The 19,009-nt window shown below is 40.0% G+C and overlaps 1 protein-coding gene across 1 annotated transcript in view; it reads left to right on the top strand.

Annotated features, from left to right (window-relative positions):
* The window catches only part of NRP1 (neuropilin 1), a 241,014-nt gene that overhangs the window by 9,003 nt on the left and 213,002 nt on the right, over positions 1-19,009 (top strand). The window contains exon 2 of the mRNA XM_082258742.1: positions 2,284-2,458. Coding sequence (XP_082114868.1) covers positions 2,284-2,458 — 175 coding nt within the window. The remainder of the gene's footprint in view (positions 1-2,283; positions 2,459-19,009) is intronic.

Below are 19,009 nucleotides of genomic sequence, written 5' to 3'. Positions count from 1 at the left end.
GTCTCAATACTGTCTGTGCTGGTCCAGCTCCTCAACCCCTCCCTTTACCTCCCTCCATAAGCTTTTATGTAGCTGCTGGGGGAGGAGCTAAGAGGAATAGTATAGATTGACTGTTCTGAGTTTGTTGGGGCTGTTGATATCAAAACTAAGATGGCGGCATCTAGCAGCAGCCTCAGGGCTTTGGGATGTCTACTAAATGGAGGCTTTTACTGTTAAAAAAAAAATGCGTAAAGTACATTAAATGCACATATATCTGCTGTGGCTTTGGAGTGCCAATCGCTATTTTCATTACTGCAGTGTTCAGCTACTCTTAAGTTTTGTCATCTGCACAATTTTATACCACAGTGATTTCTGGTAGTCTTGGTATATTTTTCTAGATTCGTCTTTTTTTTATTTTTTTATTCTTTCATTCTTCTTTGTAAAAATGTGAAAAAATGTTCTTTCATTAAACAGTTCAAATTTTAACTTTAAATAATTTATATAAAAGAAAATGCACATATGAATATTTATTATATATTTATTTATTATATATTATTATTATTATTATTATTATTATATATTTATTATATATTTAATATTATTATTTATTATTTGAAGAATGTTGTTGAAATAAATGGTCTGACCACAGGGTCACTTTTTTGTCCTCTTGCACACGGATGCCTAACAAACACCACGTTTTTAGGCATTCATGCATTTCTTTTTGCTGATCTAAATGCAGACCATTGTTTGTATTGAGTCTGTGCACACAGGAGCAAAAACCTGTGCTGCGTAATGGTCAGTAAAAAAAAAGAAAAAAATCTGTGTTGCTGGACAGTATTTTATATGCGTATGTGCATATACAGACAAAGGCCTCTTGCACACTGCAGCTTAAAAAAGCTCAGTACAGCCTTTTTATTCTGAGCTAAAATACAGCCCATTCATTGTACTGTGCCTATGCACACAGGCGCGTAAATGAGCGCTGTGCGTTCTTCAGTATTCATTGTACTGTGCCTATGCACACAGGTGTGTAAATGAGCGCTGTGCGTTCTTCAGTATTCATTGTACTGTGCCTATGCACACAGGCGCATAAATGAGCGCTGTGCGTTCTTCAGTATTCATTGTACTGTGCCTATGCACACAGGCGCATAAATGAGCGCCGTGAATTCTTCAGTAAGAACAAAGTAGAAAAATCTGCATTTTTGGACAGTAATCTACGCCTAATGTGCGCAAATGCGCACAAATACGCCCGGTTGCGAACAAATGAACGCACTGGAACATACTGTTGATCTGAAAAATGCTAATTTGCATATTTTACAAAAACGCGAGAATACATTTGCACGAAAATACGCGAATTTGTGCAAAAAGATGCAAATTTTCGTGAACGAATATGCGCGAAAACGTGTGCAGTTCAATAAGACAAGTACGCATGAAATTTACAGCTAAAAAAGGAGATGCTCAAACAGAATTATCGTGTGTAAGAGGCCAAATATTATTATATACAGGATTTATATAGCGCCAACAGTTTGCGCAGCGCTTTACAATGTGTGCATATATGCATTTAGGACCCATCCCAAGAAAACCTAGAAGATTTTTTAGGTGTGTGTGTACGCATACGCACGAAATGTGCAAATAAATACATGCATTTACTATACTGCCTATCCTCCTTTTTTTAGCTAGGAACCAGATGTTCGACTTTGATTGACCCTTCTCTATGGGATAAAATATAAAAAAAAATGCTGTCTGCTGCACCAAATGGGCTGCAGGTCTGGGCATTGGCTGTTCATGTTGTCTGGATGAGATGGACAAAGGGTGGAACTGACCTGAGCCAAAACAGACACAAATGTTCAGTGACTTAGAAAGGTTTATCATGTAAAGTCAGGGTAGGGGGCACAGGGTATCTTTTTAGTGCATAGCCACTTAAACATGTCACCTAATAAGATTACACTGCTCAGCAGTAATCTGGAGCCTGCAAAGTGTCCAGATGTGGCCATCACTGCAGCCGCACATCTAGCCCTGAAAGGGCTGCAAAGCTGCTGTAGCTTTCCGAGGGAAGGAAGCCTTATTAAGTTGTGGTGTCTATCTAATTTACATCATGGCTTCCAATTAAGGCGAGAATCACTCCATTCAAACCGCAGGTTTAGTGGTTGACATTTCACTGCATTAACATTTAAATCATTTCCTCCCCAGACAAGAACAAAAATGGTATAGGGGGAGGAAAGAAAAGAAAAAAAACCCATCAGAGCAGGCAATTAAATACACAATTACATAGATCTGTCTGATTGCATCTCTTTTTTTTCTATGCAGATAAATGTGGTGATACTATAAAAGTAAAGGAAGCCCACTACCTGACCTCCCCTGGATATCCTGCAACCTACTACCCATCCCAGAGATGTGAGTGGACTATACAAGCCCCTGAAAAGTACCAGAGGATCGCCATCAACTTTAACCCTCACTTCGACTTAGAAGACAGGGAGTGCAAGTAAGTAGAATGAGACTGTCAAGGCTTGGGCGCCACCTGCTGGTCACCATGGGCAACTGCTGGTACCAGTTTCTTCAGTTCATGGGTTACTAAGGAGCATGGCTTGTCTGTGTGTCACATTATGATCGATCGGGGATTGAAACCCATGTCAGATCATTTATTCAAGGCCAAGATATTAAATCTAAATGTTCTGTTCGCTGGAAGTGAAGTGTGTTCTTGTTATCCACCTTACCAATGCATTGCTTGGTTTTCATCTCATTTATGTGCCTGTTCCAATTCATTCCTGGGAAAAAAAAAAAAATCAGCAGAAAGCAGGAGTGAAGGCTCTAATGGCCTGACATATGCCTCACCGCCGCCTCCTCCGAATACACTTCCCTGTGCCTTGGCTCCGCAGAGCATGTCAGTGCCGTAATGTCTATTCCATTTTGTAGCCAGAGCCTCAGGCTCTGCTCTCATTTGCTTGCTGTAAATAATGCATATGTATGTACATATTAAGCTCTTCCTTTGAGAGGGTTTATCGCTGCCTCTGTCGAATGCACATACAGTTATTTCTGGGCGGCATAGCCTGTGATGCTTAGCCAGGCTGCTGGAGGTGTTTGTATTGAACCTTGTAAACTTATTCGAGAAGAAAATAGCAAGAGCATTAACCAATCAGAATTATTACAGGTATTTATATAACCAGTGTTTTCCATATTGTACATTCACAACCATCCCTGCTGAAAGAGCTTACAATCTAAGGCTTCAACCACACATGCATACATACACATACTGGGGCCAATATAGACAGGAGCCAACTAACCTACCAGCATGTGTTTGGAGTGTGGGAGGAAACCAGAGAACCCAAAGGAAACCCACGCAGGCACAGGGAGAACATGTTGTGTTGTGATTAGGAAGGCTGGTTACTATGAGCTATTGTACATCACTATAACTCTTAAAAGGACAATTTTACTTTATGATGAAAACCTAAGCTAAATCGAATAATCTAACCCCCCACCCAATCAAGGGGCCCCCTTACCTCCAGCGGTATATACAGCCGCCACAGCCTGATGCTGCCCGCACCTGTGCAGAAACATCCCATAGGACTTGAATGGGGCCCTGGCGGGCCACTGTTGGAGAAATATAAATAGGCACCTGGGTGGGTGTGGGGGGGGGTATTTTGTTGGTTTATAATGGTTCAAAATAGATTAGGGAAGTGTGGGTGGGGAGGGTGGAGGTTTGGGAGTTTTTATTAAAAAATTAACCTGTCCTTAGCGAAATTTTGTAAGTATCTATCTTGCTTTTAAAATTTATTGAGCTGCATTTACAAACAGGGGGGCCTATCTGAGAATGTAAAATGTGGCTGGGTTGCAAGTAGAAGCCTGGACCTGTACTAGAAAAAAATATTATCTGATTGGCCAACAGCAGAGTTTTGTCTACAGTAACCCATGGCAACAATGTGACACTAGGATAATTTAGCTAAAAAACAAACAAATATATATATATATATGTATATATATATATATATATATATATATATATATATATATGTGTATATATATATATATATATATATATATATATATATAGATATAGATATATATATATATATGATCCCTGATTGGTCTACATGTGTCACAGTACAATGTTGCTCTTATTCATCTTTATACATAAGCGCTTATGTAAGAAGCTACTCCATATAATCCATTCTGATTGACTCATCGCTGGCTCAGCTCTGCCATCTGTTCTTAAACATGGATACGTTGTTGATTGTGATGTCTCCCTGACGCTGGACTGTGTTTTGTCAGCAATGTTATGGATTCAGTGACTTTCTGATGGAATTCGTATCAAATTTATCACTGAAAATGTTCATGTTAGTAAATCAACATGCTCCTTAGTAAATTAATTTCATTGTTTATAGCAAGCCCAAGTCTAGCATAATCCTGCTAAAATAGAGGTACCCTGTAAAAAAAAAAAAAAAAAGATTACTTATACTTTCCTATCCGACTTCAGCCTTAGCTGTCTTGGGCCCAATTCACACCTGCATGTTCCGGGAACATGTGAAAAACGCAGTAAAATGTGCATTAATTCTCAATGGCGCACCAAATGCGGCTAGCAGACAAAACTTGTAGAAAGCACACCAAAAATGTGTGAGATCTACTGCCCAAAAAAGGTGCTAAAGCTTCTTTGTTGGGTTGTTTTCAGGTAGGGCAAATTAATAAGCTGCCCAATACTGCTACGTGACAAATGCGCGGAAAAAAAAAGGCATTAGCGCAACGTGCTGATGTCAATGGGGCCTTTTAGAGCCTAGACCTCTGCCACTGTCTGACACTTCTACTGTGTCGGATATTGTTGGAGCATGCAAGAGGCCAAGGATTGAAGGAGCTGTATGCTGGAAGTATTGGTAATTTTCTTGTATAGGGACTTTATTTCAGCTTTGTTATTCTCACCACAAGTCCACTTTAATGTTTGCTGAATTTTTCAGATTTGTCTTTTGTAATATAGAAATTATTTTTGTTGCAATATGTATGTTGTAATTGCTGTTACTCAAAGATTCATTGAGAAAATATAGTGAATGACTCACTGTGAAGCATGTTGGTGAAGCACAGGGCTAGTGGAACTGCATTTCCCATGAGGCATTGCAAGACTCTGATGACCCTAGGTATCACCCCCAAAGGCAGAAGCATGATGGGAATTGCAGTTTCACCACAGCTGGAGTGCCATGGGTTACCAACCTCTGGTGTAGTCGATAGTAAATGCTGAGCTTTTAAACTCTAAATAGCTCCAGTAAAGTCATTGTCATAGATGTATTTTTTATCTGGTCATCTGAGATAGACTTGCATTTGAGTTTCTTTTCTTTCTAAACAATGTAGAATTGCTGATTGTAGAAAAAAACAATTGAAATAGATGACAGCTGGAGTGTGTTGAACGAAGTTTATATCATCTTTTGTTTCCCAAATAGGGACATAAGACAAATCTCCTCCAGCAGGATCACTGGGTCAGCCACTGTATTGCCTGTCCTCTTGTGACTCCATCTATAAAACATAAACCAATGATCTGTGTCAGAGGCACATTTTGGAATTCCTCTTATAAATCTATAAATGGTATTGTTTCTGCAGTCACAGCCAAAAGAAGATGTCAGCTTTTTTCGGTCCAAAGAATTGTTGTCTACACTCAAGCGTAACAGTCATTTTTTCCATCTTGAAGTAGAATTACAGCTAAAACCTAACTGACTAACCTGTGTAAGAAAGATATACACATACCTATTTTCAGCCCACTCTGGTCCAATCACGTGATCCAGCTTCTCTGTGTCAGTCAAGGATGGCTGCAGGGGAGAGGAGGGACCGCCGACAACAAATGGGTCACAGGATCCTATGGGTGTTGTCACCGCATCTAAGCATTGCCTGCCATTGTTGAGCACTTTCTCCTCTCCCCTGCAGTTGTCACTGGCTGACACAGGGGATCATGTGACTGGACCCAAGCGGGCTGAAAATAAGTATTTACATCTTTCCTACACAGGTTAGTCATCAAGTCCATCCAGACATAAAGGAGGGAGATTGGCGCAAACAGAATGTATAAACTGCTGTAGTAGTCTATACTGGGCTGAGGGTATAGGGGTAAAAGGTAGCAGTCCCAGTGTAAAGTCCGATGGAATTGCTGGTCCACTTAGATGGCTGCTGGCGGTTGAAGAGTGAAGTATGGACCATCAAGTCCATCCAGCTCTGCCACAATGCAAATTCTTGTCTGGCAAGGCAGGAAACCTGATTTTTCTCTGCTGCCCTTAAGTAACATTTAAAGTTCTTGTCCCTCCCCCAGCCTGTGATTGGATAGAGAAAGAGAAGCAGAAGACCGATGAGCTCATCATTCGGTTGCTTTACTTACTAATGAATACAAAGCTATATTAATTTGTGTCTTTTATATCTGCTTGGAGATCAACTTTAATGTTGTAAGGTTATCAGCATTTTTCATCTTGACTGATTTTCCGAGCTGGTCTAAAGGCAAATGTCTACAGATGTCTAGAACTAGTTTTCTTTTCTTTTCTTTTCTTTTCTTTTCTTTTCTTTTCTTTTCTTTTCTTTTCTTTTCTTTTCTTTTCTTTTCTTTTCTTTTCTTTTTCTGCCGCTGTTTGAGTTCCGGAAGCAGTGGCTCTGTTTCTAGTCATTAATATCTTACATTTTCTATACAGTTGGTCTCTTACAAGAGTTTGCAATGGCACTGTAATTGATGAGAATGTAAAATGATGGGTGTAACCATACAGAAAAGAAGCATTCATTGTTGTGTACAAGTGCCATGCGTCAGCGAGCAGATCGTATACAAATGGAAAACAAGTTCAAGGACGCAGGCATTCAGGCTTTCGGAAGCTCACTGGTGCACAGCAGAGAGGCATGTGGTTTTTGGAAACTGAAGGAAATTCCATTCTGAATTTTTACTGGTCTTTTAATTGGTTCCCAATGCTTAGTGCACATGAACGTCATCTGCCGTGAGACCCATTGAGCCATAAAATAAATATGTGCCTTGTAAAATGGTAATATTAATGAAGGCTGCAATGTTTATTTCCAACTAGCTTGAGGCAAGGAAACCTATAGCTTTATACGTGACTTATAACTTAAGCCTCCTTCCCACATTCTCCAAAAATGGATGCAAGAGATAAGATTCTTGGTCCCAAGGTTTTCGTCTAGAACTTAGTTTGGTTATTGAATTAAACGCGCTTCCTCTATACATTCACTGCACCTGTCTACACAGTATGTTAAAGACTTAGGCTTAAGGCAGCTCTTTCATATATACAATTCAGTAATGTTACTAGATTGATGGGATAACTCTAAAACAGCATTTCCCAGCCTTTTCACCCAAGAGGAACCCCCAAGATAATTTTTAGGTCTCAGGGATCACTTAGTAACACTGAACATTTTGTAGCAGCTTCTAGGGGCATCAGGCGTTTTTTTTTTTCTGCCTCTAAACTCCCCTGCATGTTAGCCTATGTGTCCATGCACACATAGGCTTTTTTCAGAGTTTAGGGACAGGAGATTTGGCAGAAAAAATGCTTTACGCTGCTGAATGGGCCTAGACGCTAGGCATGTTTAGCACTTCAGTGTTTATTAATTTCAATAGCCAGAATATATGATTATTCTGGCCAGTGAAATTAATTAACGTCCAAGCTCTTGACGCCTGTAAACGCATCTAAAAGCTTGTAAAAGCTTTAGACATTTTTACAAGCGTCAGGCTTTTTCTCTGCCAAAACGCTGCTGCCAGGATGAAAGGCTTCTAGGAGAGTTTGCAAAACGTCCTGTGTGCATGAGGTCATAAAATCAATTCAGTCAATGAGGAAAATGTCCCCTTACAAAAAGTCATGCTCATGGTTCTGACAAGTAGCATTGGCCCTGGAACTATGTAGGCACTGTCAGATGGCAGGTCAACCAGTCCAACTCAAGGAACTCTTAGCCACCTGTTGAGGAACCCTATGGTTCCATGGCACCTTGGCTGATAATGGCTACTCTATAATGTTTTTATTTCAGAAGATGCTAAATTGTAGGAGGAAAAAGAGCCATGCATTGCCTACAACTATTGCTGTACCACTTTTTAAATTTCCACTTCATGTTTGAAGGAAGATATCTAATTGGCTGCTTGGTCATCCCAAGTATTTTCTATTCGATTAGATTATAATGGGTCCTTCACAAACAAATGTGGGTAAAATCAAAGCAATCTAATGCTACTGTATATTGCATAAGGCAACCTATGCAGGCCCAGGTAAAGCATACAAAGACCATGCAGATAGTGTCTTTGAGGGGAATTGCTTTAAATACCCCAGGGCTGTAAGAGCATAAAAACTAACGCTATTGTTAAACGTGGTCATGTTTATGCTTATAGAGGGGAGGGGGTAGAAGCTGTCTGATACTCCCAGTAATAGGGTTTTTAACCTATCCAATAACTAATTTCCTCTGAGATTGGTTGGCCAGTAGGCATCTATTGAGACCATGGGGATCAGGCAGTTGCGAGACCTATGACTGTAGTCTCAATATCTTAGCCAGGCCAAACTATTATATTTCAACTATAGTATTCAGGTTTTAGTACAATTATACATGCATAGCAGGTAGGGTAGCTGACTAGATTTAATTTGTGTCGATGACTAGTTCACAGCATGCTCGGAACTGTAATTTTTATGGTAGCAAGTTCATTTATTTAATATTTTTAATACGTATTATAAATGTAAAAAACATTGTATAGGTTTCCTCGATTTGCTATTATCCTAGTGACCTTAAGTGTAATACGGACCCCCTACGCTGCCTGTAGTTACATATTACCTGCACCTTTGGGCTGCTCACATCGAAGGATTTTCAATTAGGACAAACAGTTGAGAGAGTGAAATGCCTGACTTAATTTTGTAGGTTTATAATTAACTTTTCAGTGCTGGCCCCTGGTGTAATGTGACCTGAGTCTCTGTCCTTATACCTACAGAGGGAAAAAAAAAACATGTCCTCTCTGCCCTCTACAAAGTACATTTCCACCAGGCCCACCAAGATAAGGGGGACTATCATCCAATTTGAAGTCTTTGTTGAGGTTGTGGTTAGGTTGTAAGACTGTAAGGTCTTATTTTTTTTTTTTTTTAGTGGAGTGAATGACTATTCTTTCAAAGCTCTTTACATTAGTGAAGGATGCCTAGACACACATTAATGGAGTTTTGGCTGCGTGGACTGAAGAATTATTTATACTGCTATTTGTGAATGTTTTATGTCTATGTTATGGGTAAAATACTGACTTGTCAATATGTTACACATTACATTTGACATGCTAGCTTTGCATTATCGTGCTTTACCATTAGTGTACATTTTTTTAAATGTTTTATCGGCATTTATTTCAGTTAACATCAATTAAGGTGCATTCTATAAAACAACCTGACCACGAGTGTTTAAAATTGTACTTATATGACACTTGTGTGAATTAGACTTACATCAACTCTAACCCTTAAATTCCTGAGAGTGACACCTTTTAGTACAAAGTATGGAGGCAGACATAGGATAGACATACTCCGGCTACACCCTCAAAATAAGAAATGTCGTAATTTAGAGGTTGAATGTAAGTTTTATGTAGTATTACACTTTGGTAGTAAACTGTATATTTTTATTTAGGTGTATATATGAGACCAAAATTAAAGAACAATTGAGGAAAAATGAAGGACAGAGTGATTTTGTTGGATTTTAGACTCATAGGGGTTGATTTACTAATAGTTAATAGACTGTGCAAGTGCAGTTGCTCCAAAGCTTAGTAAATGAGGTAAAGCTTTACTTTCCAAAGAATACCCAATCACATGCAAGGAAAATTTTAAAAAAGACAACGTTTTTGCTTGTACATAATTGAATGATCGAAGCCACTTTGCAAAGTGCACAGACTATTTGCCTTATGGCAATGTAAATCAACCCCATAATGCCTTTTACGGCTGGGTTCACATATGTGCCAATTGGATGCAAATTTTCCTGCATCCAAATCACATGACATGTGAGTGTGACCAGCTCTCTATGGAGCCCATTCACACAGGTCCGGGGTGGCTGCGGAGCAGATTGCAAAAGGGTCCTGTGCATGTTTGGGTCTGGTTCAGGTTCGTATTCAGGCAAAAATTCGCACCTGACTAGGTGTACAGACACTCACCAGACCCCGGGCACAAAGCCATGGCCACACATATGTGAGCCCAGCCTCAAGGACTAGCTACCATTTTGTTAAGAGCTGGTCCTGTCCTTTTTATGCAGAACCTTTCCCCAGATTTCTGAACTTTCCAATTTTTGTCAAAGCACTTGTCTGTATTATCTGTTAAATTTAGATACTAGCCATGAAAAAAATGGGTGTATTTTTTTTATCTTTGCTAATAATTCAAGGAATTGAGATTATTTTATTGGCTTTTGATGGTACATCATTTGGGATGTATCTATGTTAATTGCTAACTTTAAAAGAAAAATACATTTGGACATTCTAATTGTTGTCACACATGTGTTAAAACAGCTTTGATTATCCATAACAAGGAGTTTATGTTCCTAAAGAAAAAGGGTATGGTCCGCATTGCCAGGACAGTTCCAAAAGGACAGTTCGTCCAGCTGGGATCTATGCTAACGCAGCAAAATAAACCTAGATGCTCTTTAAAAGAAGACAGACTTTTGCTTATATTTGATTATGTATCCTCACGTGTGGGTGTACTTGTCCTTATTCTCTTCTGAAAACCAATAAAAATGTTTGAAACGAAAAGAAGAAGAAGGATATTTGCCTGTCCAGCAAGAGACAACTCCAGTACTTGCTCTCTTGCAGAGCTACAGCCTCTGCTAGTATCTGAAATTTTCTGAGGTTTTCAGCATTCTTTGTGGTGCCTCTTGCCGGGTCGCTTTGGAACCACTGCAAATGGTGAACAAAGTCAGGGTCAGTTTAAATGCCCATTACCTCCAGTTATTTAGGAGCAGGGGAGTTTCCCAACCTGACAGCACTGTTGTTTGTGATTACAAGGGCAAAAGGAGGCACCCAAACCTAAAGCTGGCCAAAGATGGGTCAACATTTGCCTTATTGAGGAATTTTGATACATCTATGGCCATTCCTACTCAAAAATAAATCTAATGATCGGCTTTCCTCAAATGGGACTGTTGGAAAACATTATTTGATCAGTGCCTGCAGCCACTCCCTAAGCAGAGTGCAAGGAAAGTAGCATATACTGCTAGAGGGAATTAAAGTCATCCTTTTGTTTTGTGCAGCATGGGCAAAGCACAAGTTTGCATTAGTTCAACAATTGGCATGAGTACAAGGTACCCTCACTGAAGAGTACTGATTAAATCATGCTTTACAGAAAGGACAGGGGATTAAATTATTGCTGACTTAAGATTACTTATGTCATATACTTTAGTGGCTCTACTGCATGCTTTTTTTTCTGTGATTTCACTGTCTAGGCTCTGTTTTTGCTGCAGATTCTTGAGATTCATGGCTTTGCAGGCAGACTCGCCACCATGGGTCCTGTCTGCTTCTTACTGCGTTGTGAACCAACAGCTGCCATTAATGAGTCTGAACTGTAATCTAAAGAAAACTTTCATCACTATCACTGACACTAAGCAAACAATGTACAAAGTGATGTCATGAAGGAGATAGCAGTGAACTTTATTATCCCAGATACAGAAAGTGGACAGGAGTTTGTTGCTTCTGTGCAGGCCGCTTCAGTTGGCAGATAAGGTGATGCTGGCCATGTTCCATCTATCTACGAAAGTTGGAAGATAGACGTGCGGAATGTTACTGTATCTTGTGGGATTGCTTTCAGCCTGAGCTATTCCGGGGTTAATCATTAAAATAGCCCTGGGGAAAAATGATGTAAAATCCCAGCTGCATAGCGGAGGTGATTGAGTACAAATGCAGGCTATGGGGTCATTAAAAGTAAATTACATTTTTGTGATAATTATGAGCAGAGGTTCATTTGGGCAAAGCTAAAGGGCCAGTAAACCTAAAGCATAATTTGGTTTTATAGGAGGACTATTAATAATAACACAGGCATGCAGAAGTGCCAGGAGGTATTAAAAACTGAAGGCAGGCAAGATAAAGTTATGACTGTAAGTAAAGATATTTTCCTTTGCTGGAAGCAAACTACTAATTACCTTTAAGGGGACTAAAATAAGCCTCTCTGCAGCCTTAAACTAAACCTTTTTTAAAACAAATGACAACATTTCCCGAATGCCAAGGTAAATGCCACCATGCTCAATGCCCTGCTACAATTAGTCGAGAAGGATGGTCAAAACCTCTCTTCTGGGTCACAGGAGTGCCCTTATTTTTGTTGGCCTGGTCAGAAATGTAGTGTCCTTGTTACTTACTGTAAATTAAACCGAAATCGCAAACAATGCTATCTTCCTTCTAAGATCTACCTTTTGTACCCTTTCCTGTGCCCCCCATGAAATGAAGATGAAGAGAGGAAGCTGTGTTTGTAGTCCAAAACAGGGGAGCAGCTTAAGGTGACAACCATGGCTCCTGTCATAGATATAGGCGAGAAATGAGCGTAGTTACCCAAGGCTGTTATTTGCAGGATTACCGGGTAAAAACAAAGGGGGAAAAAGCATGAAAAAAACAAACGTCTCTACCACGTCAAAAGACTCATAAGCTGCAATGAAGTATAGTTATGTTTTTGTGTTTAGAAATGGTTTATGATAGTCTACCTACATGAGAAACCCGAAGCACCACCCAACTACAGAAATATGATGAAGATCTAGGACAGCCTTTCTCAATACTTTAAACTCCAGAAGGACCTTTGAAATAATTTTCAAGTCTAAGGGAACCCCTTTTAGAAATAGTCCCACGGGGCCATAAGGAAAATGTCTCTTATATTGGTGGTTAGTAGGAAGAATGCCTCCCTTATAGTGGTGGTTACGATGCGACCCTTACAGTCAGGTAAAAAGATAATTGTGTCATGCTACTGACTCTGCCAAGTGGTGATAAACCTGGAACTTTGAAAGCACCATCAGAAGGGAGGTCAATTAGCCACAGGTTAAGGAATCTCTAGCTGAGAATGGCTGATCTATGAGGTAGATGGAATGAAGATGGATTTTACCTTAAAGCGGAGTTCCAGCCATGAAAATTTTTTTTAAATAAAAATACCCCCGGGACAGTCAGGGCTAGTACATTCCACAATGGATAGCCTCTGTACTGTCCCGGGTCGCACTTACCTGCAAGAAGAAATACTCACCTTTAAAATTTCTTCTCCAGCGTTGCCATCTCGGATGTGGGCAGCTGAAGCCAGCGCGATCCTCTTCTGCATCCTCTTCCGTGTCCTCTTCTCCCAGAATACGCCTGCACCGGCCCCGCTCATCACTTCCGATGCGGCGCCGTATTCCTCCACAGCTTCTGGGCATGCCCAGAAGCTGTTTAGCAGGGAATGCGGTGCCGCACCAGAAGTGACGAGTGGGGCCGGTGCCGGCGCATTGATTCCTGGGAGCGATGACGTTCAGCTCCCAGGAATCATTGCAAACCGGAAGTGACGGCACGGGCCGTGGCCGCCGAGGAAGGAAGTGGAAGAAAGGTGAGTATATTTTTCTACAATACAAGGTAAGAAAAAATAAATAAAAAATCGTAACTATCCATTTCCTTTTCAGGTGCCGAAAAGTAAGCGGATGGCCCCAAAATCGATTATGTAGATTTTGTGGCCGGAACTCCGCTTTAAGGAAGCAACAGGAGTAGTAAGTAAAATTAGTAGCTGTGGATTTTTACGTACCAAGAAAATCCCTTTAAAGTGACAGATTATTTGAAAAGCAAATGGAGCCTGTTCCTTGAGAAATCCAATGTCCGAAAGACAAGCATCTCAAGCAAGAAACCAAAAATATATTAGAAAACAGGATACTCTAAAATAGAATAGTATTAGAAGATTTGTTTTCAATGTATGCTGAGATATTGTTCCAAGTACAAAAATGTGAAAAATGTTCCTTTACATAATGCATCCTATTATTATAGTCTGTCTGTATAAATAATATTTACCAACATGTGACTATTTCTGATCCTATGACTGGACATTGCTGACACCTTAAGATCACGTATCGTGACCTATAAATGAACTACCCCAGACAGAACTACAAAAGCAGCATTTTGCTCAATGCATGCTTCCTTATAGAGATTTATTGCTGGCTTGTCCTACAACAGAATCACATTAACCATTTGCTGCACATAGTGTAAACATGGGGCTATAAACTATCATTTGCAGCCCTGTTTAAAGAAATCTTCTATAATCTGAGTGTATTTATCTTAATCATTTGCTTTGCTGGGTGCTATAAAAGTGATATTTATTGGTGCAATAAACAAGAATGTCACTGATGCAGTGCACTGTGTTCATAAAGTGGGCTGTTTCTTGGAAAAGTGTAGTAGTAGGATTGGTTAGAATGACTTGTGACAAATGGCGCAGGAAGAATAAGTACATGGTTACTGGGAGGTCAGATGTCATTATCTGGAGAGCTGTAAAAATTTCACAGACACAGCATTGTAGATAGATAAAGTGCAGGCTGGTTTTGGGTACAGAACATCAGAGCTAATCCAACGTCCCAGTCTGTGATTTCCACATAGATACAAAGTGCATTTGTATTGGTTTTGTTTTTTATAATATATATTTAATTGTTTGCTGGTAATGATTTTATATGGCTGCACTGGGATCACTAGGTTGTACTATGATCAGGTTGCAAAGCAAATCTTGTCACTATCATTAAAAGTAGCAACATTTGCTTATTCAGGATGCCCCTCCCTAAAACGCTGGATGAAAGTGCAAAAAAAAAAAAAAACATGTTGTAAAAGTTAGATCACATACTTTCTTCTCCCCTGGGTTCTGCCCACAGCACCTAGGCGAGGGTGACCTCTTCCTCCTTTCTGCAAGATCTAAAAGAAAGTTGAGTAACCCAAACTAACAAGAATATGATCCTGCACTGTGCTGTTGCGTCTTCTCATAAGATTTTGAATACTCAGCATCATCAATGATCTCATTGGCAGGAAAGTGACCCCCCACCCCCTGCACTATGGAAGTTGGAAATAGAATAATATATTTTTTTGAGGCCTCTTTTACATGGGTGAAAATCTCTATTGGCTATTCTGAGAAGTGATTCATGGTGGATAGTTTTTTACAGGGTTGTAGAACAGCTTTCAGGTGTTCAGAAGGTGATCCTGCCATCTCATGATTGTCTGGTTTTTGACAGATTTCTTTTTTTTTCAATCTCAAAGCGGATTTTGTATTTAAATGTTAAATACAAAGCCAAGTGTTTGGCTTGAGATAACGCTGTGGTTCCATTGACTTCAATGAGCAAGTCTGACGGCAGTCTCGCCTTTTAACCCCAGCGTGGCAAAATAAGTTTCACATGCCCTCAACATGTGCCCCCTACTGACATGGTAGCCCTTGGGTAGGTGGTCAGCTGACTGTTTTTATTGGCCTTTTCCCACCCCATAATAAAGGGGGCTAACTTCACCCCCCCCCTTTCTCTCCCCGGTTCTTTTTTGCACTTTCATGCAGTGTTTAGGGCAGGGGAAGGGCTTGAGTGCAAGGTCCACTTTAGTAAATCTGCCCACAAACTCTACATAATGTTGTCATTTTAGGAAGATAAAACACAAAACCCAGTTTATAAAAAACATACATAAACCCCTTTTTTAACACCTTGTATGGAGCAATAGCATGCAGCCACTTCACTCCACTACAATCCAGTCTAGTTTCAGCTTTCCATGGTTTAGCTACACCGTCCCCGAGTTACGAACACCTGAGTTACGAATGACTCCTACTTATGAACGGATGTCAATTTCGGTCACTTGTGCTCCACGTTGGTCACAGTTACCACTGAGCAGCCATCTTGCACCGCCAGACACATTACTTACTGCAGTAGTGTATGTATTGCATGGCTACAAGAGCCCCAGATAACATGACTGCACGCCCAGAAGCACCTGAAACATCCCACATCCCTGCACAGGCTGAAGTTGCACTGTTTCAACTTACAAACAAATTCGACTTAAGAACAAACCTTCAGTCCATATTGTGTTCGTAACCCGTGGACCACCTGTAATAGGCAATTGGTTGCAAAGGGTAACTTACCTTTGCATACTATGTTTTGCCTCAACAAGATCTGTAATGTATGCCCCATACAACCTTTCAAATGGTGCTGAACTAAAATCGCCACAACAGTCATCAGTGGGCCTCGTACTACCTGGACTGAACCTGTTTATAAAAATCTCCAGATACGAGATGCAGACGTATAAAAAGCCCAGTGACTCACTGTGATAGAAAACAGATCACACAATATATATACAAAGCCTAATACCTAAAAATATTAACAGCCTTATAAAGCAGATAAGTATTTTTCCTGGCAAATTGCTTGGCAGGTCTAGCAAACAAACACTATTTCTTGGTACTCATAGATATGTATGCAGACAGATTTCAGTTGAGATGTACAGTACAGATATTACATTTATAATCTCCTTGCAAGCGTGTCATGTGAGGATTGTTCCATGTCATATGGCGGCAGATTAAACTTAGCTGGCCAAGCCTCCTGACTGCCATCTTGTCTCATGTTAATAAAACCCTCTTTCCAAATCATAAACTCAGCTGCAGTATGGTCTCCTGTTATTGCAGCTCTAAAGTCTAGGGCAAGCAGGTTTTATGGTGCTTGCTAAATTTAGCCCGATATAATTCACACATTCGGCATCAGCTAACGCCGCATCTGATGAAGCAGAGAAAAAATACATTGTATATCTGTTTGATGTGGAGACAATACGCTCTTGCACTTAGATACTCTGCGTTTTATCTGCCAAAAAACCATTTAGGACTTTTCTTTTTCTGCTTCAAAACTTCTCCGTTTATCATGAAAGCGTTGATGTACTTTGTAGCTGAAATCATGACAGAAAATTATTTCTGGGCAATTACATTCACGGCTTCTAAATTAACACAAATTTAATAGAGAACTGAGAGCAGGAGAGAGGAGGTGACATGTACAGCAACACAAGGTACTAAAAAACTCCTTTTGTTGATGTTTGTTAGGGCGGGTTGGGTAAGTGAGGCTTCCGGTGGAATTTTGTAGGGTATTTCACGTGTTCATGTGCATTCTTTTTTTGGTAGCCAATGCTCACGGAATGGGCTGTCAATGCAGCACCATTCTCATTGACCTACCTCTACACAGGTTAGTCCCCCTCCAATCCATCAAAAATGATACTGCTAGACTCATCCATTTTAATGACTGATCTACAGCTCCCATCTTTCTCTGCCAATCTCTCTATTGGCTTGCAAATGATATAATTAAAAATATTAACAACAATATACAAAGCCATCCACAACATCAACAACCTCAACCAACCTCAACCTCATCAATCAATCATCAACCTCGTCTTGAAAATCCACCCAAGCTGGCCTATTCACTGCTCCCAAGACCTCCTGCTCTCTAGTTGCCTTGTCACCTCTTCTTATACTCTAAAAGCCTCTCCCTTCCTATGGGGCTCCCTAACCCAATCTCTAAGGCTGTCTCCTACTCTGTCCACCTTTAAGCAATCCCCTTTATCACATTTCTTTAGGGAAGCATATCTTGACTGCACCTATAAACTACTTTTAAGGCTTGTACACACTTGGCGAAAATCGGACGAAATATCCTCTGATTTCTCTCTCATGCTCAGCGGTCATAACCGTTTTTAGTTGACAGTGCATAATGTTCATGAAATTTCTCATCCACTTTTTTTTTTTTTTTGGAAGTTTGTACCTAGACTTCCGTGTCATCAGCAACTTCCGATCATGCGCGGTCTTTCGTATCCGATTTTTCGCGGACGTACTGCATACACATTGAACAAAAATTGGTCGTCTGGGGACGGACGATAAAAATTTTGGTGTTTGTCTCTCCGTTTTTTTTTTCATTGAAAATGTCGGCATCGGCTGCTGAAAGTTGTGTACACACTAGCTGAAAATCGTACAATTTTACCTCTGACAGGGATTTTTGGCAGATTTTCTACTAGTATGTACCCCACTTTACCCTCTCATCAGCTCATCTTCCAAAGCTATTACCCTTTGTACCATTCCCCTCTCTATTTGGGATTTTAAACTCCCATGAGCATGACCCTCCTAACCCTCTTGTATTGTTTATATCATAACTGACTCCCTTTATTTTGTAAAGCGCAAAATGGGCGCTATGAACTGGAACTTTTTTTTTAATTCATCACACCACAATGTGTGCATTGAGCAAAATGAATGTTAGAAAAAAAGTTAGCCTGTGTTCACTTTAAATGCTCCATCATGTGCAAGCAAAATTCGAAATACAGAATTTTTGCTAGCAAGAAATTGGATATTCAGAGTGAACACAGGTTTACCTTATTTACTAACATTCACTTTGGAGAGTAAGCATTATCTTTGCTAAATGAACAGACTCTTTAGTAAATCAACCTAAGCATCTTTTTCAGTAAAAAAAATAAATGTGCAAAGTCCAGTAATACATCATATCAAACAGAAATCTGGCTATAGCAAAGTGAAATATGATTGGTGGGGGATACTGCACCATGCACATCCTCATTGCTGCTAGCACTGCTCTGCTCCTGTGTATGCCGCACAGTTTCAGTTTAAAGGTGTCAGAGGTATTTGCCCCTAGCCACAATAATGGTGGTTATGAACATAAAAGACAAATTAAAGTTCGGGTGTTTTCAGTATTCATTTACAACATAAACCATTAAAGTGATTGTAAACGATCATCTTGTAAAAAAATCTATTCAGTTTAAAATAGAAATGAAAGGCAACATGTTTGTGTATAGATATTAAACTATATTATCAATACCTGTTTTCCCTTTTTTATAAATGGTCACATTCCCTGTGTTCTCACCTGCATAAGAGCTGGGGGAAGAAAAACAATAGTACACTGAGCTTCCAAGCAAAAGGCTGTGCAGGAGAGACATGTCAGCACAAGTCTGATTTTTGGAGGAGAGCAAGGTGAGTTCCCATCACAGCTAGAGAACTGACCATGGTGTGTTCTCCTGCCTAGTGTGGTCAGTGTTTTATAGGAAAGCAGAGGGACTGGCAGAAACGCTAGGGATTTCACATAATGGAAGCGATACAAAGAGTACAGAATACTTTTCATACAAGTACATGGT

The sequence above is a fragment of the Pelophylax lessonae genome (genome assembly GCF_965119305.1).
Source record: "Pelophylax lessonae genome assembly, chromosome: 5".
In the NCBI taxonomy this organism is placed as follows: Eukaryota; Metazoa; Chordata; class Amphibia; order Anura; family Ranidae; genus Pelophylax; species Pelophylax lessonae.
Note: the sequence above shows the minus strand (reverse complement) of the source record. Positions and strands in the feature narration are given on the sequence as shown.